Below are 26,753 nucleotides of genomic sequence, written 5' to 3' on the forward strand. Positions count from 1 at the left end.
ATGGCGGCGCTGGGGGCGCTGGTGAAGAAGCTGTGGAGCGTCCGGCGGTTCGTGGTGCTGCTGGGCGCGCCACTGGCGCTGGTGCCTGTGCTGCTCAGCCTGCCCCCCAAGGTACCCGCACCTGGTGGGGGGATACTGGTGGAGGGCACGGAACGGAGGTGTGAATGGAGCCCGGAGGCCGTGGAGTGTGGGCAGGTGCAGCAGCTGAGGCTGCTGCCCAGGGCTGCAGATTGGGGACTCCTGTGTGTGGGACAGTGAGTGGGGGGCACTGAGCAGGGACACACATGGAGGGGCTGCAGCCAGGGATGCAGGTTGGAGTGCGCCAGCTAGGGCACGCTAACTGGGGGACACCAACTGGGACTGTTGACTAGGAGGCACAGACCATGAGCGCAAACTGGGGACACTGACTCAGGGCATGCACCAAGTGTATGGATCAGTGTCTGGGGACTGACTGGACTGGGGGCAGAGCCTCGGTGCCCTGTCCCACTTTGCTCCTCATCTCTTGCCTCAACCCTGGCAGTATTTGGCCCTCATTAGGGTTGCCCTGCTATCTGCCAGGGTTTCCCCATGGAGGGAGGGGATCGCTAAAGCCTGTAGTTTGCCACAGCTTCTCACCTTTCTGCAGCCACCTCAGAGTGCAAATGGAGAGGGCATCCTGGGTTATCTTAAATCTTTAGGAGGAAGAAGAGACAGATAGCATGAAATATATTTCTGTTGCTTGTACAGGCATTGGGAGGCATAAGGAATGGTTCAAAATCAGCTCAAACTAAGTGGCACTAACTAGTACTTCTTGCCAATATTGTAGTTTTTGCTGAATGTTACCTTATTGTAGTTTTTATCAGTAGCCCTCAAAGGAGAGCCAGAGAAACTGAGGCAAAGCAGGTCCGTGGCCATGAGTGCTATCTGCATTGCTGCGGGTGCTTTGTCTTAAAAGGCTTTGTTAGCAAGATACTTATGTTGTTCTGTAGATGTGGAAAAACTAGTCTCCTGGTAAGGTTTGGGTTCAGCACGTGTGGTAGGCTGTACATTAAGCAATGTGCGGCAAAATTTCGGAGACTGGAGGATTTTTGCAGCTGTCCCATGTGTGCAGCTTTTGTGCACCAGGACGTCCAAGCCTCGGGTGGAAGTCTATGTGTCAATGAAGTCACTGGGAAACCTTGTGCCATCGACTTCAGTATGGGCAGGATTTCACTCTTACATTCTGACTCAGATCCATTTGAGAATGACTTTGTTTACATCAGAAGATAAGTGATGCTCACACTTGGTGATTATAGAATGATTCAGATACTCTAAGGACACGAAGGTGCCATTTACTTCTGCCTGTATAGTGCTTTTCAGATGAAACCCTTATGTTCAAGATAGCAAATAAATCTCCCAAATAATAATAATAAAATAGAATGACAATTGCTTTATTTAATGGCACAATATGTTAAAATTGTTTGGATTTAATATCTTTTTTCTCTGTTTTGTGTTATTGCTCGGGTTCTTAATAAGAATATACTAAATGTCTGCCTCAAAGAGCAGAAAGCACATTGCACAACAGTCACTTAATTCCTTTGCAGATTCTTAATTAGATAATTATATCTGTACATCATTTATGGTAGCTGAACAAGTGACTTCAATTATATGTAACAGTATCTTGTTTGGCACTTGTAAAATCTTCGTATGGTTAGAGGGCGAGATGTACCGTATGCTCAGCGCAAGTTTGTGCCTGAACCGCACAGTGGTTAAACGTGAGAATAAATCACAGATGAACCTGGTGCTGTGCTGCGGGAAGGTCCTCACTCCAGATGCTCTATGTACTGGTAGAAGTGTGCAGTGTTACACAGGCTGTGTAAAGATTTGGGCATTCAGGAAAGGGGTTTCTCCATACGTACAGAATAAAACAAAGTCTCTGCCGGTGTAACAGTGCTGTTCGCAACCGCTCCATTCTTGTGGTGTGGTGTGCTCCCGGGTGCAGCCCGCAGAGCACCTCATGCATGGTCCAGTCTGATCAACGCTGTTTTATTAATGAAAAACTAGTGATGGCGAAGTGGAAGTGTTTGCAGCTAAGAGAGTGAAGGTGCGGGGGAGGAGAGAGCCCAGGAGCGCTGACTGGCTTGCTCGCGTTAGCGATTTGTTCTTCATCTTCCATGGGCACTAAATGCATTATAGTTGGTAGCAGGGAGACTGGCTGGTACCTGCACTGGTCACTGTCAAAACTCTGCTTGTGGTGCTGTCAACCAGTGCAACATTGCAAGCAAGCCTAGCTGCGGCTTCATGAAGTTCTCCCCAGTTTGGCATGGGGTGCACCTGAAACTGTGAGCTACCATAGAAAATCGTATCCATTCATGTTCAGGGGTCAGTGATTTATCTACTGTTTCAACACAAAGTTGTCCGAGTCTCACTTCTTCAGCAAGAAAGGAAATTTGCTGTTGCATCAACAGGGGATTAAATTCTGACGTCTGGAGCTTGCTTGAACTGCCCTCGCAGCCCAAGCCACAGGGGCTGTAGGAGAGGGAGGGAGAAGGTTACGATTTTAACCATGGTGTAAAAACACCAAGGCGGGGAACAGACAAGGGCTCAGCAGGTGAGACATCTGGTGTCGGCGGAATTTGGAAGTTATCCTGGTGTGTGATGGAAAATGTGTGCCCTCAGCAGCACCGCTCGGGTTGGATGGTTTCTCCTAACATGGGACTCAAGTGCAGCCTTGCGCTCTCCTGTGTGACCAGGTCACAAGAGCTGCCTCGAGTGTTCAGCAGGCTTCATCTCAGAAGGAATTCAGCTGATTGGGATGCTGCTAGAGTTACTGGGAGGCTGCCTCAGGCAGGGCACCCATGGAAAGCGGGCTGGGGCAGGGGAAGCTACTGGGTGTATCCCTGTCATTGTGGCAACATTGATGCTACCAAGTACTTGTACATCTGGGAGAGTTAGATGGGCTGGAGAACCCCGTGTTCCTGCTGGAATGGTTGGTGTGTTGCCTCACAGGGTATTCTATTATAAAAACTGGTAGATGAGCAGCAGTGAGGCTCAACCCTTGCTAGTCTCAGGATGAGGTTTCCCATGTGAGAAGGTGTCTTACAGCACCTCTGCAGTGCTTTCCTGCTCTTGGGGATGCTGAAGTCTGTCTGTGCATTATGTCACCATTTACTTTGACTCCACTGGGATGCTCAGCAACTTTAATCTCCCAAGGGACTGGAGCCGTAAGAAGTCACCTGAGCTTTGGCTTCAAGGGAAGCATTTCACTTGGATCTGGAGACCAAGAAATAATGACCTGCAGTTGATATAACAGAGAACCACAAATAAGATGTGGCTTCTTGGATTAGTGTGTATTTCTGAGTGACACCCTGTGGTCTGGGTGCAATGGGTGTTCCAATGAAAGCTGAACCTTGGTGACATCTCTCTGGAGACAAAATCCTTTGAGAAAAATCATCCATCAAGTCTGGCCTTGCTGCTTGCCGCTCAACTCCAGCATCTGTCCGTGCAAGCTGCTATTAAAGCTCTCGTCAGCTCTCACCCTGTGGTTGTTGTTTTCTAGATCTCTACGTAAGTTCCATCATAGAGGGACAATGTCAGGGCTGGCACTGGTGCTGACATTACACTGATAATCCTTGGTTTTATTTGATGCCCTTTGTAGGTTGCAGTCGTGGAGAGGGAGACTTGAATAAGTGGGTTTGTCTGCAATCTCCTTTCTCTTAAATAGAGAAATGAAATTTCTACTTTGTGGGTGGGTTTGCTGAGACCTCAGAGCGTGGTCCCCAAACTGGAGCTGAAACAGTGACTTGTGTCTGTCACATAACACAGCAGAAGGAGATGCTCAGTGTGGAACCACTTCCCAGGAACCAGTTCTCTGCACAAGGGTCTCTGTGTCACCTCCCACTCTGGCTGCTGCTGAAATGGCTGAATATTTGTCCCATGAGTGGAAGGGCCTGTGACCCCCTGCTCAGGGGTCTGTGAATGATTGCAAAGAGCTCAGACAGGGCAGGAGGGGCTGGAGGAACTCTTCTGCTAGAAGGGGCATGGGGGGTACTTTTAATGAGCTGTGCAAAGAGCTTGTTCCAACAGCTGCTAATGAACTCAATGTCTACAGCTTCTTGGCTTGGTAACAGCTGAGGCAGCCAAATCTGCTAAAAGGAGCTCTGAGCAGGCAAATAGGGCCCAGTGCCTTCAGAAAACAGACTTGACTTCCTCAGTGGCCATAGAGCAATTTAAAATTAACTTGGATGTAATGAGTCCTCCTGATTAGAACAAGGAGACTTTAAAAACTTCCAGAAGAAAAATGACATTGCTTACAGTTAAAAGCAAAGAATAAGAACAGTCTCCAAACAAAGGTGTTGTGGAGGAAAGGGGTGATGCCAGTGTAGGTGAGCGGGTTGGTGGGCCGGGAGCTGGATCCGGGGCTGGGAGCTTGACGGGAGCACAGCAAAGAGGTACCAGTCAGGAGAGCAGCCTGGCACGTGAAATGAGTGATTGTAGTCTGATGATATATTCTGTGCACGAAGTCCATCTCTGCTATGTGCATGCTTGATGATTTAGAAAGGCCAATTACACAAGGCTGGAAGCAATGGTCAGTTAAAAGAGATGAAAGAACTTCAGTGAGGAAAGAGGGATGATAACTGGAAACAGGGTGACCATATTTTATCACATGCACTGTGAGGTTCAGTCTGGAGAAAGGGCAAGCCTGGTAAAGAGAAGGCTGGCACAGAGGAGAAGCTAAAGCAACAATACTTGGGGGAAAAGGGAAGTTGACAAGAGTCAATTGGAAGCTAAGAACCACAGAACACATGAAAAGGGATGTGAAAAAATTGAGGGAGAAATCCCTGGGCAGAGTGTCGAGAGCGAGGAGCGGTGTTTCAAGTGTGTGGCACAAAAGCAATCTGACCCATGGTATTCTGTTTCCAGATGGACAATGCAGAAAAAGCCATATTTAATGAAGCATTTTTGTTCTGTACTCAGGCAAGTGCTCATTGTGTAAAGTCAGGCTGATCTGGAGTCCCTCCTAGGAAGCAGATTCTAAAAAAAAGGATTTGAGATGGCAATTAGTTGAACAAGGCTACCAGACTGACTCCCCATAGCCAAGAGGGTTAATGTGATATTTGCATGTATGGATGTGTGAAGGTTGAGCAAGAGCAGTGAGGATCTACCAGGCTGCTGTTTGCTGAGGTGGTGGCTTTCACCAAATTGCCCTTCCAGTCTGGCTTCAATTTGTCCAAGCCATTTCCAAGCTGAGGGAGATGTCTCAGAATGAGTGAAGGACTGGAAAACGGGCCATGTGAGGAAAGGCTGTGGGAACTCAATATTTCTTTCAAAGAATAAAAAGGCAAGGAGTAACTCAGTTGCTACTTTGAAGGCACATCCATCATGAGCAGAGTTTGGATAAGGGTGGCCCAGGCTAAGACATAAAGGAGGGACATATAGGAAGACGCAGAGGATTGAAGCTGGCAGGTTCAGATATCACAACATAATTTTAACAGTGAGATTAATTAATCATAGGAACTGCTTACTAAACTTGTGGGGTTTCACCATGACAGAAGATGTTTCTTCTAATCAAATGTGTTGGATCTGTCTTAAAAACAAAACCAAACTCTGATGCTGGAATGTGGAATCAAAAGGGGAGCCCCATTACCTGACACAGGGTGTCACATCATCACACTCTGCCGTTTTTGTTTAGTAGTCCATGAATGTTTGAAATTGTAGGAGGTATTGCTGCCTCCAAGAGAAGGCACAAGCCTCAAGCCACTGACCCAGGGGAAGATTTTCTCTAAGATGCTCATTTCATTTTTGTAATTAGTTTCCTACATGATTTGGGTCGATTTGCTCACATTCTCTGAGCTTCAGCTGTCCTGTTTGTAAAATAGAGAAAATGATTCTGGTTTTCTGCCAACAACTAAATATTTCAAGAAGTTTCAATAAAAGTGTATAATAAGCTTTATGTCTTTTTAACATAACTCCAGTGTGAGTGAGATGGCCAGTAGCACAGTGACAGCTGCAATGTGAGGATGGTTTGTGAGCAAGATGCTAAAAGCCACGGGTACTTTTTGTACTGAGTAGTTCTGAGTATCGCAGGTAGGATGTTACTTTGACAGTGTGATAAAAGGGCTTGGAAAGCTCCAGTTCCAGCCAAAATATATCTTGGTATTGGGACTGAGGTCCTGGAAGAGCCCTGTCAGCTGTCTGCCACTTGTTTGCTTAGTCATAGGGTGGAAAGGTGATGGGGGAGCCTGCGGAGGGGTGACGAGCACCTGCCAGCACCTCCTTTCTCTGGGACATGTCATCTGCCCTTCCAGGAGACCTCGTGCTCCCTCCAGCTCCCCTGCCCGTGGGAGACTGTCCTGTGGCTTGGCTTCCTCTGCTGTAGCTCAGCAGGTTCCCTGGTGTGGAAAATTCCCGGTGCTGTCAGTGCAGCAAAGACAGGATCTGTGTCTGGAGGGGCAGAGGTTGTTCCCAAGGCTCTTGAGCAACAGACAGGAGAGCTGCTGCAGTCCAGAGCCACTGATTCCCTGGAAATCATTAAATGGTTATAAAATTAACCCAATCACAAGACCCATTTTGAAGTTTGTATGTGCCACCATTTCCCCCTATGAACTTTGATAGACTTATTTTGAAAAAAATAAAAACAAAGCTGCAGGGAGGTGAAAGTAGTAGAAGGAGTCTGACAGTGACAGAGCAGAGGGATCGAAGGATAAAGATTGTGTGGGGGTGATGGTGCTGCACACAACGGTGTGGGCAGTTGTGACCATCCCCTTAAAAGACCATTCTTCTGACATTTGTTAACAGTTATTGTTTGCATACTAATCAAACTTGCTGGGCACTGGGAGCATTAATTAATTAACATGTGCAAGATGTCTTGAAACCAAAAACCTTTCAATTTTATATAGAGTTTGGTTCAATTTCATTAATGGTTTCAATTTTTTTTTTTAAATATTCTGTGGAGTGCTTGTTCCAAATCTAAGTTATTCTGACATGATCTTGTTTGGCTTTTTTGTTCAACATTTTTTCTATCTTAACTGAAAAACTTGTTTATATAGGTGGAATTTGTCCTCTCTTGGGGTAGAATAAGTTTGATAAACAATACCACACTTTTCTTTTTGAAGTGATTTGCTGTTGATCCATATAGGTTTCAAAATTTTTGGAAAACATTCCACAGAGTAGGGGTTTTTTGCCCTATTTCGATATTGCCCCTTGGCTTTTCATCTTGCACTGAAGAGTAGTTATTAGAAACATGCTGTGTTTCATCGCAATGCTTTCCAGAACACTTTCCATACACCAGAAAATAAATTTCCCTTGGTTTATAATTAGCTTTTTAAAATCATACTTCTAGTTCATCAAGTGAATTAAAGGCATCACTGATACACTCTTATATCAAGGTGTTGTTAAATATTTTGAGTTGCTTGACCCCTATACGAGGCAAAGTGTGTTTATTTTGAAGTTTACTTTGGTGCAGCTTTCCTCAGAAAACTAAAGAATATTTTGCCAGTGAGAGAAAAAAATTATTTATATGGCCTTTAGCGATTAAAAAGAACAGGGCTTAATGAGAGCAAACCTATTTCTTTGGTGTATAAAATGCATCAGAGTAAAGAGAAATTGTCAGTTGCCATGGAAAAGAAATCACTAATCTATTGTGCAAACATTTTAAAACATAATTCTTTGTTTGCAAAATTTAGCATGGCCAGGTTTGTTGCTCTGGTCCAGCTGGTTTGGAGGAAGCGAAGCTGTGGAGAATTCATGGGAACTGCCAGGTTCCAGGCTGGCATCAGAACGTAAAAGCTTCACTTCACAGTGTCTGTGTGTCGTTTCACTGGTATCTAAAATTAGGACTGCAAATGGTCTGTAAATCCAGATCTTGGGAACTTCACAAGAAGTACTTGCTCTGCTGCAATGAATGTATTAAAAAAAATCAGGGCAAATTACTCTCAGTTCTGTGATATTCACATTTCCATGTGCACTGAAGCACTGGAGCTTTACTGGAATTGCTTGTGAAATGTAAAGCTTGAATGCTAGAAGCAAATCAGAAATTCTGTCATTTTTACTAATTTTCAGGCCCTCACTACAGATGTATTGAATGATAAATCTGTATTGGTTTCAATTCGCTTGGCTTTATGCACCCAGAAGGGTATTGGTAGATTCTACTCTTTGGCTTTCCCAATGACCACGGTTGTTTTTTATCCACTTTGTGGGTATGTTGCTGAGCAAAAGCTCCAGCAAGCCCAGCCCTGGGTGCAGGGGAGGAGAGTCCAAGCAAAGGGACAAAGGTGCCTTTGAGTAACAACTCAACCTGTTCAATAAACTGGAAGAGAGTGGTCAAATAAATAGCTCTGTGGCTTCCAAATGACTCCCAGCTGTTATTCATAGCATTGCAGGCACTCTGCCCCATGTTCGCTGGCAATATCCCCATTCAGCCCTGCTGCGATGAGCCCAGCTCAGCACTGGGCTCCCCTTGTCCCCTGGGGCTCTCCTGTCCTGGTTTGGAGCTGCTCTCCTGACTTCTTTCCATCGCTGGTTATTTCGGCTGTGGCTGTCATGACAAATGATCTAGTTTTTGATCTAGTTTGTGCCTCCTGGGCAGATGAATGAATTCACGCTGTGGTGTAGTGGCACTGGGTTCCCGCCAGCCTTGACTGGGGTGATGCTGGGCATGGACGAGCTCCATGCCCTCAGGAAGCGGCGTGACACCAGGGTGCTTGACTTACTGATGTCCATAGGGACTGGAGTGGGTTGCCGTGGAGTGGTTTTTCACAGATCTCTTGGGAGACTCTGATCCAAGAAAAGCAACCTTTCTCTGTGCCTCCTATTGCAAATGTGAGGACTCAATACATCCATCTTTTAAAGCTGTTTTTTCCATAGCCATGCAAAGCACAGTCTGTGGAAGTTGTAGAGCAAGTACAAACTTTAAGTGTAGCAGGGTCAGATACTGGGACACCCAAGGGTGTCAGCAGCAGTGCCTGCTGAGGATTAGCACCCTAGTTCAACATGTTGGGACAGTTCCTAGTCTCCAGATCTTCCTTGGTTGATGCCTCACTGCACTGCCACCCTGCAGCACACGGGAAGCTCAGGCAGTTGAGGAGGATTTGGGTTTTGCTGTGGTCTCAGAGGATCAGTTTAAGTCCTGAACCCCTACACAATGTAAGGGGGAAGATGTTGCACTTGATGGAAATTATTCAGGAGAAATACTGTATCCTTGAAGGAGTAATAGATGTATTTAGCTTGTTCAAGTGTCTCCAAGTGAAAAGACATCTCTGTAATGCCACATGTCTTACTTTTCCTCTCTCTTCCTTTTGCAGGAAGGAAGATGTCTCTATGTGATCCTGCTGATGGCCCTGTATTGGTGCACGGAGGCGCTGCCCTTGGCCGTGACGGCTCTGCTGCCCATTGTCCTCTTTCCCTTCCTGGGGATTCTCCCATCTAACAAAGTTTGCCCCCAATATTTTTTAGACACCAATTTTCTCTTCCTCAGTGGTTTAATCATGGCCTCGGCCATTGAGGAGTGGAATTTACACCGCAGGATTGCGCTCCGGGTCCTCATGTTGGTGGGAGTCCAGCCAGCCAGGTGACTGCGGTGGCAGGGGAATCTCCGTGGGGGATGTGAGCTGCAGGCGCTTGCGAAGCAGCTCTGCTGTGGTGGGCTGTGATGCCACTGTCTCCCATACCAGGGGGCTGTCCACACCACCTTTTTCCAGCTTGTTGGGTTTATTCAGCTGTTTGCCTTTGCTCAGAGGCCAGTGGAGCACAGGGAGAATCATTTGGTTCAACCTCATAGTTGTGCTCCTCCATCCAGTTACAGGATAGTCACAGAAGTCCTTTTTCCTATTAGTTTTGTTATTCCCTCCACATGAGCTTGTCTTCCTATAGCTACAATATATCAGAGAACTTGACAAACTGAAGCAATTCAGCTTTTCCTTTTTTTCTCTCTCTTCCAGACTAATTTTAGGGATGATGTTGACAACGTCTTTCCTGTCCATGTGGTTAAGTAATACTGCCTCCACTGCTATGATGCTTCCAATTGCAAATGCAATTTTAAAAAGCCTCTTTGGGGAGAAAGACACATCTAAGGATATGAACAGGGAAAATGAAGAAAACCAAGGTAATTGAGACAGGGCAGTAGTACAAGCCAGCTGAGGTCTGCCCTGCTGCTGTCAAATGTGTCCCATTTTATTGACTTCACTGGCACAAGTACCAACTTGATCTTAGTGCTAGTCCTTTTTTAATATACACGTGATTACCATGGTGGAAGAGTATTGGCTTAAAGCTCCCTTTTATCCTGCCCCTTCCTCATGTCATGCAAGAGGCAACGCTTTTGAGTTGTCTGGAAAAAACAAGAAGTGGTGATGCTCAGCCAACCTGCTCCAGAAACCTGTTGCTGGCACCAGTTAAAGTCCAGCTCTGTGGGCACCGTGGTGGTGTGGTTCGTACAGATGCCTCACTGCGGGGACAGCCAGAGCCAGGGCTGTAGATAGCACTTAGCTGCCCAGGTGTCACTACGTAATGGTGTGTTGCTGCAGGGACAGGCAAGGGACACCCAGGCAGTGAGAGCAGGACACAGGTGAGGACAATGGCCCCTCCATGGCAGCACACAGGGCTGCTGTGTGTTCGTGGACAGCTGGGTTCTCCTCTCATTTTCCTCTCTGTTCCCCCATGAAACTGGAGCCTGAGCTGGAATAGAAAGGGAGGACAGAAGGGAAGGCTGACAGGTTAAATACCTGTTTATAAAGTGCTTTGTGATTTCCCAGCTTGATGCTACTTCTTGGTGTTGTTCCCAAGCAGGTTGTGGACAGACTGGACCAGGGGTGTGCAGTCAGATAAGCTCTTCCTCCAGCCCTCTCTTCACAAGTCATTTACCAGGAGTTTGGGCTTCTGGCAGACAGTGATGAGAAACAGCAAAACAGAAATGAAGTCATGAAGTCCCCTTTGCAGTTATTACTGATAGCTGGACCAGTAGTCACAGCTTCTCTTTCTTGTATTAATTAGTAATTCTTCTGCTTTTGCGATTTAAAAGCAATGGCTTTTTGGTTCCCACTGAGTCCTAAGGCAGAAAAAAAATGAGTCCCCATAAGATGACTCAAACATGCGCATACTCTAATAAAGATATACTTAAGCATTCATCACTAATGTCTAGCAATCATGAGATATTTGCACTCCAGTTTGTTTTATCTCCTATTCTTTATGAATTTTTGACCAGTCACATCTATTAAAATCAATTCCACTGACCTTCTTGCTATAATTTTGTGTCTGTAGAAGCATTGTGTTTTGTCAGTCTGCTTTTAACCTTCTTGACCCTGTCTTCTGAAATTATTTGCCTGTGTAGTTGTGACTGAATATAGTAGAGTTTGGGAATACATAAAATCAAGACCCCTGTTGTCCTAAACATTGGCAAGCACAAAATTAATTACTTATCCTTGATGCCATCTCAAAGCATATCAAGGATAAGAGAGTCACTAGGGGCAGTCAGCATGGCTTCACCAAGGGGAGGTCGTGCTTGACCAACCTCACAGCCTTTTATGAGGGCATAACCAGCTGGCTAGATGATGGCAAAGCGGTGGCTGTGGTCTATCTTGACTTCAGTGAGGCATTCGACACAGTCTCCCACAGCACCCTCGCTGCTAAATTGAGGAAGTGTGGACTGGACGATCGGGTGGTGAGGTGGACTGTGAACTGGCTGAAGGAGAGAAGCCAGATAGTTGTGGTCAATGGGGCAGAGTCCAGTTGGAGGCCTGTATCCAGTGGAGTGCCTCAACGGTCAGTACTGGGACCAGTACTATTCAATATAGTCATCAACGACTTGGATGAGGGACTAGAGTGCACTGTCAGCAAGTTTGCTGATGACACCAAGCTGGGAGGAGTGGCTGACACTGGGAGGCTGTGCTGCCATCCAGCGAGACCTGGACAGGCTGGAGAGTTGGGCGGGGAGAAACGTAATGAAATAGAACAAGGGCAAGTGTAGAGTCTTACATCTGGGCAGGAACAACCCCAGGTTCCAGTATAGGTTGGGGAATGACCTGTTAGAGAGCAGTGTAGGGGAAAGGGACCTGGGGGTCCTGGTGGACAGCAGGATGACCATGAGCCAGCACTGGGCCCTTGTGGCCAGGAAGGCCAATGGCATCCTGGGGTGTATTAGAAGGGGGTGGTCAGTAGGTCAGAGAGGTTCTCCTGCCCCTCTGCTCTGCTCTGCCCTGCAGAGAGTCCAGCGCAGGGCAACGAACATGATTAAGGGAGTGGAGCATCTCCCTTATGAAGAAAGGCTGAAGGAGCTGGGCGACCTCAGTAATGTTTATAAATATATAAAGGGTGAATGTGATGAGGATGGAGCCAGGCTCTTCTCGGTGACAAGCAATGATAAGACAAGGGACAATGGTTATAAACTGGAACATAGGAGGTTCTGTTTAAATTTGAGAAGAAACTTCTTCATGGTGAGGGTGCCAGAGCACTGGAACAGGCTGCCCAGGGAGGTTGTGGAGTCTCCTTCTCTGGAGACATTCAAACTCGCCTGGACGCCTTCCTGTGTAACCTCACCTAGGTGTTCCTGCCCTGGCAGGGGGACTGGACTAGATGATCTTTTGAGGTCCCTTCTAATCCCTAACATTCTGTGATTCTGTGATTAATGTCCTTGGCTCACAATGCTTATAGTGGTGAGAGAAACCAGAAAATACAAAGGGAGAGGCATGCAAATAGAAGAATGAATAAAGTGATGCTTTGCAAATATCATGTGATGACGTGATGATACGTGTTTCTTTTGAGGTAGAGACTTATGAAAGTAAGAAATACAAGTGAAGGAGTCCTCATCTGTAAAATGTACAACACCAAAATGCAGGTTTTCTTGTAGACTTTTAATTTGAACTTGAGTCTCCCAAAGTAGACTCATCCTTTTCTGTAATCTTCCTGAATGAATGAGGAAAAGTTGAGTTCCTCAAAAGAAGCCCTGAAGCTGAAGTCAGTCAAAAGTGATGAATCCAACGTTACACCCTGGAGCGGAGATGTGAAAGTGAGCTTTCTGCAGGGGGTCCCTGGCTGTCAGGTATCATCTGCCACCAGGGCTGGTTGCACATCTCCGATGGGGTTATTTCTGTTAGTTTTTTCACAGACCTGATGAAACCTGACTGAATGTAAGGAACACGTTTGAGAAAAAGGTATACTCGTTTCGTAGTCCAGTTCATTTTATAATCTGAATTGTAATCTGCGTGCCAAAAAAGACAGGCAGATTTATTTGTGGACCGTATGTGGAAGCAAACTTTTACAATGGCATATGGTAAGGTCAGTTTGCAAATCTGCTTGGATATGCTTTAATGACACTGTAATAGGGCCCAGCAGGCTAAAAAATACTTAACTGTCTAAAATACAATTTATTTAAAAATATATTAAAGAATAACATGTAAAGACATTTGATCTTCTGAAGAACTCTCAACAAGCGTATGAAATCAGCTCTGTGAAGGGCTTTGCTTACACACACATGTCAGGACTGAAGTGAAGTGTCTGATCAGTTGGTCACACTTTTTTGCTGATGGGAGAACCCTAAGGTTGCAATCACTTGTGTCCATGCTCAACCATGTGGACAGCATGTTATAGGTCAGTAAATATTTGCATGCCCGTGTTGTTGATAGCTAAAATCTGGTGTAGTGTTTTGTTCATTTTGACACTATTGGCTACTGATGCAAGAATGCAGTCACTGAGTGTTGGGAGCTGCAGTCCCAGCTGGTTCTAGTTGACCGAAGCAGGGTTATAAACTAAACACCAACAGGTTTTTTTCAACTTCCAGAATTTTCCTTTTGGAGCTGGGTTACAGATTCCCTATAACTCTGTCTGACATCTCCAGCCCTAAACCCAAACAGTGTAACAGGTGTGTGGCAAAGGGGAAACTGCTGTGCTAGTGAGCCTGACCATCTCTCCTGTTCTCTGCCCACTAACCCATCGTTAGCAATATTTCATTTCTCTGAGCAGCTTAAATATCTACAGGTAAAAATTACAAGAAAATATTTCCAACTTTTTTTCCAGTATCTTCTGCAAATTAATGATAAACTGCAGTCAGTGCTTGAGTTATCTTGTTGGGTCATGGGCCTGGAAATGATGTCTCCAAATGGGCAGGTGGGAAATATGCATTTTTGGACATTGCTGCCAGGTTTGACTGCCAGTGGCCTGTGCTGGCACAACATGGCCCCAGCACTGCTGCCTGCACCTCGGTGGGTGAGCATAGTCCTTCGTAGGCCTCTTCAATTTTTTAGAAACAATTAAAAGGTGATTAAAGCCAAACTTTTCTAGGACAAGCCTTTCTACTTCTAAGGTATACGAGTTATTTCTGTGAAATGGCCACTGAATACTTCTTATATGGCTCTGTGGGAGGTGTGTACAGCCAGGTCCTACCTCAGTGGTCTGTGGCTTGTTCTGACTTATGGACCTGTAAGAATTTTCAAATCCTTTTTACAAGTTTCATAGGAAAAGTTTACTCTGCAGAAACTCTGGCTTTCCTTTGCACAGTTGCCCTTTGCAGAGCTTGCTTTAGGTAACTCACAGATGGTCCTGGCAAGATGGGATGGGAGTTTGGGCTAAGCAGGGATAAAAAAATGAAATATGTTAAGAGGTGGAATGAAATACGTCTCTTTGCAGAGCCAGCACTAAGGTTGAATGGGACATCAGTGGTAAGAGGCCTCGGGCTAAATGCTTTGGGGGATCAACAGTCAGCCATGGATTAATGTCTGTCCTTCTAATCACATCCCTCAACCGTGGCATTGTGGGGATGAAACCTCAGCGTGTGTGCATCCAAGCCAATTAACTCCAATTTGGTAAATTAGCAATGTGTAAAACATGACTTTGCAAAATTCCTTGGTTCACTGAGCTGGAATGAGCTTGGTGTCTCTGGTGCACATGTGAGCACATCAGAGACTTTGACCGCTGGCCCTTCCTCATGCACTGCTTTTGGTCTCCAGTGCATATATGGGTAGAAGAAGATGGTGTTTCAGCCTGAGGAGGGGTACAAGAAAAACTCAGGGAATGCTGGGGTGGAATGGCAATGCGAAACTTGGGAAGGTGCAAGGACCCAAAACCAGGCAAAGAGCCCTAGGAAAGGCAGCACAGCCAGTGGTGATGGGGAAGGGCCACCTGGACTGAAGGTGGATAAGGCTCACAAGCTACTCCAGTTCTGAGGAGGAACATGGAGAGCTGGGTTTATTGCCACACCTCTACCCCCAACCTCAGGAGGTCAAACCATGAGCCAGACTGCAAATGTCACAAGCCTTAGTGTGAGATTTTGTAAAAAAAAAATAGCAATTGTATTGCATTTCTGTCTTTTGATTTTTGGATTTCTCCTATGTGCGTGTGTGGTAGAGTGGTGTGCACCTCCCAGTTTACTGCCAAAGATAACATTGGTTGTTCTGGTCAAAATGAGCCCTTTCCCCAAGTGCTCCTGAGTCCTGCCTGTATTCCCTGTGGTTGGTGATAAGGACAGTGAGGCAGAGCCCATGTGAGATATGCAGGAGTGTCCCTGGGAACAGGGTGTGAAACAGAATCCCTGGGGTGGTCCTAAACTTGTGTTGGGAACTGGTTGCACAGCCTGCAGGGTCTGTCATTTACAGAGGGGACGATGGGCTTGGGAATAGCCCATGCTGTTGGGGTGAGTTTCAGAGGACCTGGTATGAAGCCTGTTCCCCAAATGTGTCCCAATCTTGTCTTTAAAGAGTCAATTACAGTTTTATGGTGACTTTGCACTAGGTGTCTGCAAGGAGTAAAATTCTCATCCCCTGGGAACGGAGCTCGGTAGCAGGGAGTGCTCCTGCTGTACCTTGGGGAACTTGCCTCACAGATAAATCAGACCAAACAATTTTGCTTCCCAAGAATAAGCTTAGGCTAACCCTCCCTTAAAAAGCCCACCCCAAACCCGTGACTTGATAAGGGACACCTGGGAACTCCTGGTCACATTAGAAGATCCCAGAGTCCAACCGGTGGCAGTAGTGAAAGGACCGAGTGCCTCTGGGTGTTGGAGGAGAAGCCGGGTGCTGCAGTGGGACCGGAGTGGTGGCAGGAAGAGACGGGCTTGTTCATCCCTGCCAGGTGCTCCTGTCCCCATGGCCTGAGCCCACACTTTCTTTGCGCGGCCCCTCGTCTGTAAATGGCAGTTTCCTCCATTCCTCTGTTTGGTTCACGGAGAATTTTCTAGATGCTTTGAACTGTTTTAAAGTCCTCATCTTTCTTTTTCAGCATCTTTACAGCAGAATAAACTTTACACTGTACCAACTGAGATGCAGTTTCTGGCAAGTACTGAGGAGTAAGTTAACTATAAAGTTTGTATTAGAGAGTTGAGAGAGAATTATCCCCTGACCTAGACCAAGTTTTAGGAATTTGAAATTCAATAATTGAAGTGTTTTGATTATACCAAACGTTCCAATCACTAAGCGGCCTGATGATAGAAACTCTCCCCTGTGTGTCCAGCATCCCTCTGCATGTCCAAACTATTGCAGAGATTTTCCAGCCACTCTGAAATGGTAGCCAGAGGTGCCTCCTGCTGTGGAATTGTGCCTTGATTTTTCTCAGGAACATCAAGTGTGTGAAGCTGGTGATGTAAAACCCACCAGGACTTACACACTGGTGATGGTCCTGCTTTGATAACAATGATGGGAAGGAAGCATCTTTGCAGGAACAGATGTTTCTTTCCTCTCGGTGCTATAATTTTTTTTTTTTTTTCCTTTTAGCGGTCCTGTGGACCTTATGCTAAGTGTTACAAGTTGCTGAGGGGCTGGGCAAGGCACATGTACCCTCAGCTCCTACGGACGGGTGCTGACGGTGCTCTGCCCTATGCAAGGCTGCCGGTCCCATGTGGCAGTTCACCGAGCAGACCCCTCAGCTGCACTGAGCTGCTAAGGTGTCCTTGAGGACAGCGTTAGCTTGGATTTCTAAAAACTGGGATATTTCCTTCTGTCAAGGCTCTGAAGTGGTTGCACTGTATTTAAACCAGGGCTTTCACCGGATTCTCTTTTGGACTATTTTAAAGCAAAGATCTGACAGAGGAGAAGGAGGTTACCAGTGATGCTCTCTCAGATTTAAAGAAAGAGGAGGAATACAAAACAAATATATGGAAAGGTTTCCTCATCTCAATCCCATATGCAGCCAGCATCGGAGGTACAGCAACGCTGACTGGAACTGCACCAAACCTCATCCTCCTGGGGCAGCTGAAGAGGTATGAGAGGCCGTCCTGGAGAGCCCTGTAAATCCTGGAAAAGAGAGACGTGTTCTCCATCCTTGTAGGAAATTCCCTTCTGTGCTTAGAGCTAGTTTGTAAAATTTATACTTTTCTAGAGCATTTTGTGAAACTTTGTGAGCAGATGAAAGCAGAGACAGCCTCAGCTGTAATAAGCAGGTTTCCAGTGCACCCAGCTAGGCTGTCAGCCAAGCCAGTGCATATGTGCCTCACCTTCCTGATGCTCTTAATCCCATCGAATTTAATGGAACTTGACTACACACAATTAATCTGGTAACTGTTTTGGTGAAGCAGGCCGTGTAGTGTTTTGTGAGCAATTACATCTACCACTGTACGGTAGAAAGAAAAATAAGGAACTTGCTGCTTCTGGCCTGTTTTCATAGTCGGAAAAGATGCCTCCTGTGTGCATAGGAATAGAGATTTGTGCCATCCTAAGTGCCTGTGGGTATTCCTTAACTTTGTTGGCCTCTACATGTAGAATGTTCAGTCTCTCCTAGGCATGTGCAGCATCCCTAGGAGCATCATGTTCAGGCTCTCCAGCAGTTATTGTAGCAGGGTTTGATCCTGGGTGTTCAGGATTATCATCGTATGAAAATACCAGCCCACCTGGAGAGAGGTTTTCAGACCTTCTCTGGTGGGCTTGCATAGCGGGGCTTGGTGAGAGGGAGTGGCAGGGTGGCCTGGGAGGGGTTGTCCCAACACAACACTCCCCACATCTCCTGGTACCTGGGTAACAGCTAATGCACAGAGAGGAACAGTTTGTAAGTGCACAGTGGCAAGTTTGTGGGATATTTTGCTGCTGATTTCAGATGTTTGTTTGCGCTTAAATTGAAGGGTGGTTTTCCCTTCTTGCATTAACTTGATTTTTCCCGTTTGCTTAGTTATTTTCCAGAATGTGATGTGGTGAACTTTGGTTCTTGGTTTATGTTTGCATTTCCTTTAATGCTGATTTTTCTTCTCCTGGGATGGCTATGGATCTCCATTCTGTATGGAGGAATTAACCTAAGGTATGTTTATATTCTCTGTATGTATACATCATCTGGTTATGCCAGCATTATAAAATACATGTTCATCACAGTTCTCATATGAAATCTAATGATTCCGCCCAAGATAATCTAATGGATGGTGGGGGGTTTCATCACTAACGTCAGGATGCTCATGCTATAGCAAGTCATCTTTCTTTAAAACATTCCTGTTGCCTATCAGCTTCTTAAAGATCTCTCATAGCGGCATATACTTTATCTAACTGATATATGTTTGCGTACAGAATATGTATTAGATATTCCTTCAGTTAAACATACATTTTTTTAAGGTTGTTTTACTGCCTGACCCGAGCCTGTAGCAAATTTCATTGACAGAATAGAAAGCAGGATCAAACTTTGAAGACTGGTTTGAAATCTTGGTTCCCCTGGAATTAGTAAAAATCTCCTAGAACAGAAAAGAGCTAGGATTTGTTCCTGGGGCAGAAACTTGCTTTTGGAACAGCTTGCTTCATAACAGGGCTTAATTTTACAACGACATGTTAATCTGTAACTGAGAGTAACATATTTTTCTGGTAAATCTTTGCTGGATACGTGCAGCCCTTAGTGTATGCTATTTAAACACTTGCGACTTTGCCATTCTTGTTCATTTAGAGCCCTTTTTCCTTCTGCATGCTCTCACAAGTCATAGTAACAAACTCACAGTCCTGCATCCTCCAGGGACCATACAGAATTTCTAGTCTTTACAAAAGTCTTTGTTATTTTGAGTTAAAAATACAAGTAGAGGGGGTAGAGTGTTGGAGAAGAGAACAGGTGTCCAAATATTTACATTGTCTCAGAGAGAGGAAAAAAATCAATGGGAAAGTTTAAATCCAGAAAATGCCAAATGCCGATCCTTAAATTCCTCGTGGGGGTTTGCGGGAGAATCTGTGTGCTGTTGTGGGATGCTCTGCTGGGTCGCAGCCACTTAGACCTGTGTTGCTTTGCATTGCTTGCCCAGGGCTTGGGTAATGTGGAGCCTGACTTAATTCCTGTGTCCTACGGTGAGGGTTGGGGCACGACCCTGATGTCCGGCCCATGAAGCCCTGGCTGTGCTGGCCAAAGCCCCTGGTGAAATGCAAAATTGGTTTCGTGCTCAGAGAACGTGACGCTTCTTGTTTTGTTTGGCTCACCTCTGTCAGCACAAAGCCCAGATTTATTGGGATAGCTGGGCCAGCGCAGATACCAGTATCCCCCAGTGGCCAAGTGCCTCGGAAGAGACATTGCAAAGCTGGACAAGTGCAGCTGAGTGTCTGCAGGAGTTTGTTGGGCTGTTTTAGCTGCAACGACTCGGGGATAGTGGCTGGACTTTCTGTGTGGACAAGTCCTTGGTGTTTGCAGCACAGTCCAGGCAGATGGATGTGGCTGCAATAGCAGGTCGTCTTTGAATCCAAAAGAAAGTAAAAGGCTTAGGTACAGGCTGGCTGAGCTGAGGTGAAGCTGCCGTTAATAACACCCTGCAAAAAATCAGAAATCGAAGGGCTAGGCATATATATTTGAGATTCAGGAACTTCGGAATGGTCAACCATTCATCCATGTAGAAGATTCAGTCATGATATCCCTTTGAAAAAGTGACCGAGTTAAGGAAGTGCAGGCACCCTGGGGCCGCATGGATGCGCCTGATACAGAAAGCTGGGGTTTGCACATTTAATCAAGGTCACAGTCAGGGTTAGAAACAAGGTTCAGTGGCATGGGATGTGATGGGAGATGGAGTGAGAGATATGAATGTATCATTTGTATGCACATACTACAAACAGTGTGTGCCGTCAGCTTACAGCTAAGAGGCTTAGCCAATAGCACATTAACATTCCCAGCCAGTTAAAAATCCCTCATATTTTTGTTGATCTTCAGCAGCATCCTGGGATCATTCAGGAAATTGCAAGTAACTTGAGAAGTGAAGAGACATGAATATTCCGTGTCCCCTTCTTCCTAGTTCTTCTGCCCAAGTCAGCATCTCCTAGAGATGAGGAAATCCTTCAATGCTGGGACTTTCTTTTGCCAATCACAGCCCATGCTGGAGGAACTGGTTTAGAATATAAATGAGAGGAAACTTCCTAACCTCTGCAGGTCTCCTTTGTATGAATGTAATGAGAAAGAATATAAAAAATAGGGCCTTGTTGCCTGTATATACAGCAGACACCAACATCAGTGTTCATGATTTGAAAGTAGTGCAAACTGAGCCACTAGAGGTGTGCAGCTCTTTGAACCTTGCAGAGCAGACACTGGAGAAATATACAAAGTCGTGCATATGCTGCATTAGAAAATGCAGCATTTACTGTTGCGTCAGTTATGTATATGTATATGTAAATATATCATTGTGCTTCTTGTCAGGGGCTGGAGAACAAAAAAGTCCAATGTAAGAGTGGATGCGGAAGCCCGAGCCAGAGAAGTGATACAGGAGGACTATCAGAAACTGGGTCCAACAAAGTGAGTGATAAAGATGGAACTGAAATGAAAAAGAAATCAAGTGGGTTGGAAATGTCCTGTCTTAAGAGTGGAGACCTAGGGGAAACTGAGGTTTTTTTAGAAGAAAGTGAAATAGATGTTGCCACTCAGAGTGTTCATAACCTGCTGAAGTTTGCTTTTTGCATGCTCCAGCCTCTCCGCCTTCACTAACAGGAATAATTGCAAGTAGAAGCTTGTACTTCAATCTTCTCAAGAACGAAGTTCATATTATAGACCGAATTCATGCTGGGTTGTTTAATTACTGTTCGGAATTTTTTTACTCCAGGGACAAAACCAATCTTGCGTGTGTTATTGTGCTATGTACTAACCAACACAGGCTGAATTTTGAAGGTTTGTGCATATGTGTTGTGCAAAGCTGGAAGTATTTGTTAAGAAGGCTGATGAATCATTTGACAGATATGAATCATTCGGATTGTGAATATGCTTTAAGAAAGCTAATTAGCTGCTCAAAGAAAGTATATGGAAAGAAGCCAGATCCATGTCATGGAGTACATTATTTTTTCTGAATAACTTCTTCAACTGTATTAGGTGAAGAAAGAACAAGACACTTGTAGCTTCTTATTGTAGTTTCTCAAAGGTCTTGTCTTCTGGAAACAGCTTGGTGCAAATTGCAATAATGGGGATCACATTTTGGGGTAGGAACCAGCAGAAAGAAACATGAGTTTTAGACTTATGAGAAATGACAAAAAAAGGGGGAAGCAGGAAAAGCTGAGTGTCTCCAAGAATCAAACCCTAGGTGTGTCCGGCCACTGATATTCTGGGCAATCAGGGCTAGTGAAGGATTTTTAAACTCTAAGTCTTAACCTTAAACGGTCTGTGTGTCTCCATCTGTAAAATAATATTTTCATATTCACAGCAATGCTGTGAAGATTCAGTGATGTTTGTGTCATGCTATCGACATTGTAATTATTGCTGTTGCGTGGAAAATGGAGTGGCTCTTCAAAGACAATTGTCTGTGCCTGTGCTGTAAATGAAAGAAATTGGTTTACTTGTTCCATTCAGTACATTATCAAGCAGCCTGCAAAATGTCTCCGAAAGAATCAAAGTCCCACTTTGAGGTCTAGGAGTGAGAAAGTCCATTAAGCTGTGCTCTACCAATTTGATTAGCAAACCCATAACTTAAAATCAAGGTGAGTGGCCTCTTCCCAATAGCTTAAATGCCCTTCCTTGTGCCCAGAGAGATTTTAAACAGTGTTTTGAGGTGTTGCTTTGGTTAAATCTTGACTGACTGGAGACAAGCCTGATACTTAGTGAATGACATTGCCATTTCCCCTGCTGTTTGTCATGTATCTAAGAGATACTGTTTAGGTTTTGACCTTGAAGTTTGCTCCTGCTGTCTCATATGAATTGAATCTCAGCCATCGTTTTACATTGCTTGAACTGGAGTGAAACCATCTCTGGCTGACCGTGCCCTGGGGACATCCCAGAGGGCAGTGGTAAGAGGAATGACCATGAGAAGCTGCTTGGCCCTTCGTCTGCCATACCCAGCGGGTCAGCCTTGCGTACGCGTGTTGTGACATCTGGTCTGGACATTCCTGATGCCTGTCTTGCCTCTCCTTAATGCCTTCCAATAAGAGATAATTGCTGGCTAGTATCAATATTTGCAAAGAGATTTACAAGCTATTCCAATATTTCGCTGTAGTTATTTTAAGAAAACCAGCCTAACTTCTCACCCAATCTGCTGCAGCCTCAGCTCAATACTTGTCCTAGGTTTGATTGATCCCTTTAGCACAGCAGCATTTTAACTGCATTTCTTTCCACTTTAGATTTGCAGAACAGGCAATTTTCTTCTTTTTCTGCATCTTTGCATTCATGCTGTTCTCCAGAGATCCCAAATTCATTCCAGGTTGGGCAAGCTTGTTTGCACCAGGGTAAGATTTTATTTTCATTGCACTGTCATATTTTTCAATAGCATTTCCAAGTCATTGAGATTCCGGAGTTTCTCGTTGTATCACTTAACACTATTGCTCAGGTTTGCTAGAATAAATTAAACTGAGCTTTGAGAAGCAGAGCCAGCTTTATTGTTTCTGTCTCTTGGAGGAGGTACAAGAAACCCAGTGGGAAGTTGTCACACGTGTATCTGAGGCCATCCCTAGGGTTTTAGTGTTGAGAATGCTGTTTATAGGTACATTTGCAGTGAAATACTGAATTCTTTATGCAATCCACTCATTTCACTGAAGGTCTGGAGGCTGAAGATGGATGGCAAGAGCTTATCCCTTGTTCTATCCTGTCTGTTTGATGAGTTTGTCTCCCTCGTGGCATCCATACCTTGGGAGGACGAATGGATATAGCAGTTGGTGTGAGAGAGGGTGGTGTTATTTCTTAACAGAAGAGACCTTAATTTTTTTTTTTTTTCAATAAAACCCTAGCTTAATAAATGGTTCCTTAATATAACAAAGTAATTATAGGCTTTTTCCTCATCAGTTAACAGCTCCTTACAATCAAAAACATGCTTAAGCTCTTTACTGTATGGAGCTTGCCTTTCACCTTACAGTCTGAGCATTTTGCAAAGAGGTCTGGGCTCTGCATCTCTTCTTCCTTGCAATGAGCTGGGGATATTTGTCCTCGCAACCCGTCATGGACTGACCACAACTCCACAAGCAAAACAGCCAGAACATCAGTGTGGTGGGGATTAGATCTTGGTTTTTACATTTGCAGGGCAGTTTTCTAGGGGTTTCAAAGCCCATCTTAGAAATGTAGCTCAACAGGGAATTAAAAAGAAAAGAACTGTGAACAATGAACCTTGTTCAAACCTGATGGAAACTTGTAATCTTCTTTTGTAAATCCCTGTTCTCATAAACTTTGTTGTTTTACAGGCTTTTTCTTACCAGTGTTTCTGCTGTTTTTGGACAGGTTTATCTCAGATGCGGTTACGGGAATCACCATTGTGATTATTCTGTTCTTCTTCCCTTCGCAAAAACCTTCCTTCAGGTGGTGGTTTGACTCGAAAGGTGAGTAGGGGACCCCTCCGGGCAGGGACTCTGCCCTCACCTGTGCTCTGGCAGGGCAGGCATGAAGCAAGAGCCAAGACTGTCCCACTTTGGACCTGCACCAGCCCGCAGCAGCTGCACTGGCCGGCTGGAGCAGCGTGGTTTGAAGGTGCAGTTGCACAGAGGGTTTTTTCTGAAAAGCCAGAAGATATTCAGTAGTCACTGCCCTGCTGCTGATTGCAGGAATGACTCAGATGCTCATGTAGCTGTCAGAGATAATGCTGTGATGGGTTGAAGAAAACTGAAATTGGTGTTGATTTACTGATTGTGAAGCAGAGGTTTGGTTACTGACTCCCAAACAGCTCCTGTCCCTCGGGGGCGAGTATGAACCTCCCAGAGGGCAGAGCTGGGCGAGTTGTCCATATTCAGAAATAAGGGCCCTTCCTCAGTCCCTAGAATGATTTAGAATTTGAACTCCTAAAGCCCAAACTCAGCAGCAGGTTTTGGTACCAGGAGTCTTCTTTTGTGGTCTTGAGTCTCTCTTTTTGAGTAGCAATGAGATACAAATTGTAATTCATAAGCCACTTGGTGTTAATGTGGAGATGGAGCTGATGAAGGCCCTTCATGGATGGTGCAGCACTGCCTGGGGGCTGTGGGAACAAAATACCAGTTACTGCTGTTGCTCTGATTCAGGCACATTTGTTGTGTTGTTCATACGAAGGCAGATGTTTAATCAGGGCTCCTCTGGATAAAATATGTGTGCCCTTGTTCAACAGAAAATTGTAGTCCCATTAGTGCATCCTTCCATATGACAGGGCTCACTTCATCATGTATCAAGAGATGGCCTTTAGGGAAGATGAGCTCTTTGCTATAAAACTCGCTGGCTATTGAAGAGCAAGTGGAGAATTAATAATATCTTCATAATTCAAATGTTAGAAAATTTCCTTCTTCCACAGACTACCATCTGTTGAAGATAATGTTTATGTCTGTTACAGAGAAAAAATTAACCTGATATTAAATGTTCCCTCAAGAAAGCCTCAAAGAAATCTTTAAGTTCTAGAATTTATTTTCTTTTTTTTTTTTTTTTAAGATTTGATATTAAGTTAAATGGTCTCTTGATTGTCTACCTTAAGAGCCTCCATATGTATATTTTATCAGCAACTCATGTTTAGTGAGCTTCAGCACTGATGTCAGGCCCATGAGCTCATTGTATCAGATGATGACTGATGTGGTCCTCTTTGGATGGGTGTTTGACATGAGGGTGTTTTTCTTCATTTAGCACCAAACACTGAGATGCAGCCTTTGCTGACTTGGAGGAAGGCCCAAGAGACGGTGCCCTGGAACATCATCTTGCTGCTTGGAGGAGGCTTTGCCATGGCCAAGGGCTGTGAGGTGAGACCTGCTGCAGATGCCACATTGCAGTCATCCTGTCTGATGGAGTTGGATCTTATCAGGGTGTCACTTGGGTTCTTGTTTGCTCTGGGAGATTTGGATCTACAGGGTCACAACTCTTGAAGGATGTATTTTGCAACTCCAAGTGATGACGATGTGGAGCAGCTAACTAAGGAGGCTAAGACATCTTGCAGCTCCTTTCAAACTGCTTGTTGCTATGCACCCTGAGGACACTGCCCACAGGTGCTTGTGTGGGTCAGTGAAGGTCGTGTGTAATTTGCAGTTCTAGGAGAGGATCCGTTTATGTTCAGAGACGTGGGAGCTTTGCTCTCCAGCTTGTTTGTTTTCCCTTTCTGCAGGAATCCGGTTTGTCTGTCTGGATAGGAGGCCGTTTGCATCCCTTGGAGGGTGTACCACCGCCCGTGGCTGTCATCCTCGTCACGATCATCATCGCCTTGTTCACGGAGTTTGCCAGCAACACAGCCACTATTATCATCTTTCTGCCTGTCTTGGCAGAGCTGGTAAGGTAGTCCCCTGGAAAGACCAGCTGTTCCTCTGCTCTCTCCTCGCCCTGCTCCTTGGATGGGCAAGTTTGTGTTGTGTCTGTGCTGGGACAAGTGCCATATGGTTCTCCTGTTCCTGGGCTTCAGGCATTTTGAAATCCTCGAGAGCAACAAAGCAAGTACCTGTAGCATAATGTGAACACAGAAGGATAATAATCCTTCAGATGTTGTTGGAGAGATATGTGATTATTTATCGCAGAGTGTGGGATAGGGCATTGCATAGTGCATGAGCAGTTTGCATTCCTTTATGTATCTGCCTATGGCTCCAAATCCTCAAGGTACATTTTCTGTTCCTTTCTGTTTTTCAAGGCCATTCGTCTGAAAGTAAATCCTCTCTATTTAATGATACCAGGAACTATAGGATGCTCCTACGCGTTCATGCTGCCAGTCTCAACACCTCCTAACTCAATTGCGTTTTCTTCTGGACACTTGATGGTCAAGGATATGGTAAGTTCTTTTAGATATAGAAAATGCTGAAAACAATCAGTCTGAGTGTTTAAAATAGTCATTTTCAGGAGCGTTACCAGTTCAACTTGTGCTAAAGTGAAAAGGCTGAAGTCTAATACTGTTCTCGGCAATATTTGAAGGCACAGGTATGCAGAAAGAGCCTGTATAAAGTCTGGCTCTGTGAAATTTGGAGTCACTGTGGCTCCAAATGGTGACAAAGCTCGTCTTGAATGTGCTCAGCATCTCCCAAACCCTGCTCCTGTTCCTGCTAGTGTCAGCAGCTCAACTTTCATGGGTTTCTAGATGCAGGAAAAGTTCCCCAGCACAGAGAAATCTTATGAGTAAAATTAGGCTCAGTCCCAGTTCCTGCTCACATTCCTGAGGCTAAACAGATGTTAATGTTTTTGATGGATCAAAGCTTGGTAAGCATCTGCAGAATGGCCTTTGGCTTAAGAAAGCCCACTTAAGATGTTGCTAAAATTAGCCACAATTAAGCCTTCAATTTTTAAAATGTTTATATTCAGATAGCTTCATGCTTCACAGGCTGTAGATGTCCAGTCTAAACTCAACAGTTGTCTTTGTGTTTCTTTTGTAGGCAAGAACTGGGTTGCTCATGAATCTTATGGGAGTTCTGCTTCTTAGCTTGGCTATGAACACATGGGCCAAGAGCATCTTCCAGCTGGGGACCTTCCCTGCATGGGCCAATATCCATGCAGAAAATGACACCTCACTCTTGACAGCTGTAGAAAATGTCACTTTAAGTGCACTAAATAAAATATGA

At 45.0% G+C, this 26,753-nt stretch overlaps 1 protein-coding gene across 1 annotated transcript; it reads left to right on the forward strand.

The window, feature by feature from the left end:
* On the forward strand, positions 1-26,753 carry SLC13A3 (solute carrier family 13 member 3). The gene is made up of 13 exons (XM_065645624.1): positions 1-111; positions 9,261-9,526; positions 9,897-10,060; positions 16,159-16,225; positions 16,949-17,134; positions 18,037-18,162; positions 20,506-20,601; positions 22,407-22,511; positions 23,494-23,591; positions 24,850-24,962; positions 25,322-25,483; positions 25,835-25,972; positions 26,568-26,753. The coding sequence occupies exons 1-13, from the start codon at positions 1-3 to the stop codon at positions 26,751-26,753; spliced, it is 1,818 nt and encodes a 605-aa protein (XP_065501696.1).

The sequence above is a fragment of the Caloenas nicobarica genome, chromosome 15, assembly GCF_036013445.1.
Source record: "Caloenas nicobarica isolate bCalNic1 chromosome 15, bCalNic1.hap1, whole genome shotgun sequence".
Lineage (NCBI taxonomy): Eukaryota > Metazoa > Chordata > Aves > Columbiformes > Columbidae > Caloenas > Caloenas nicobarica.

Coding starts and splice junctions, on each gene's coding strand:
- SLC13A3 (XM_065645624.1), top strand. CDS start 1: ATGGCGGCGCTGGGGGCGCTGGTGAAGAAGCTGTGGAGCGTCCGGCGG. Junction 18,163..20,505: donor TATGGAGGAATTAACCTAAG/GTATGTTTATAT, acceptor GCTTCTTGTCAG/GGGCTGGAGAACAAAAAAGT. Junction 20,602..22,406: donor CAGAAACTGGGTCCAACAAA/GTGAGTGATAAA, acceptor TTTCCACTTTAG/ATTTGCAGAACAGGCAATTT.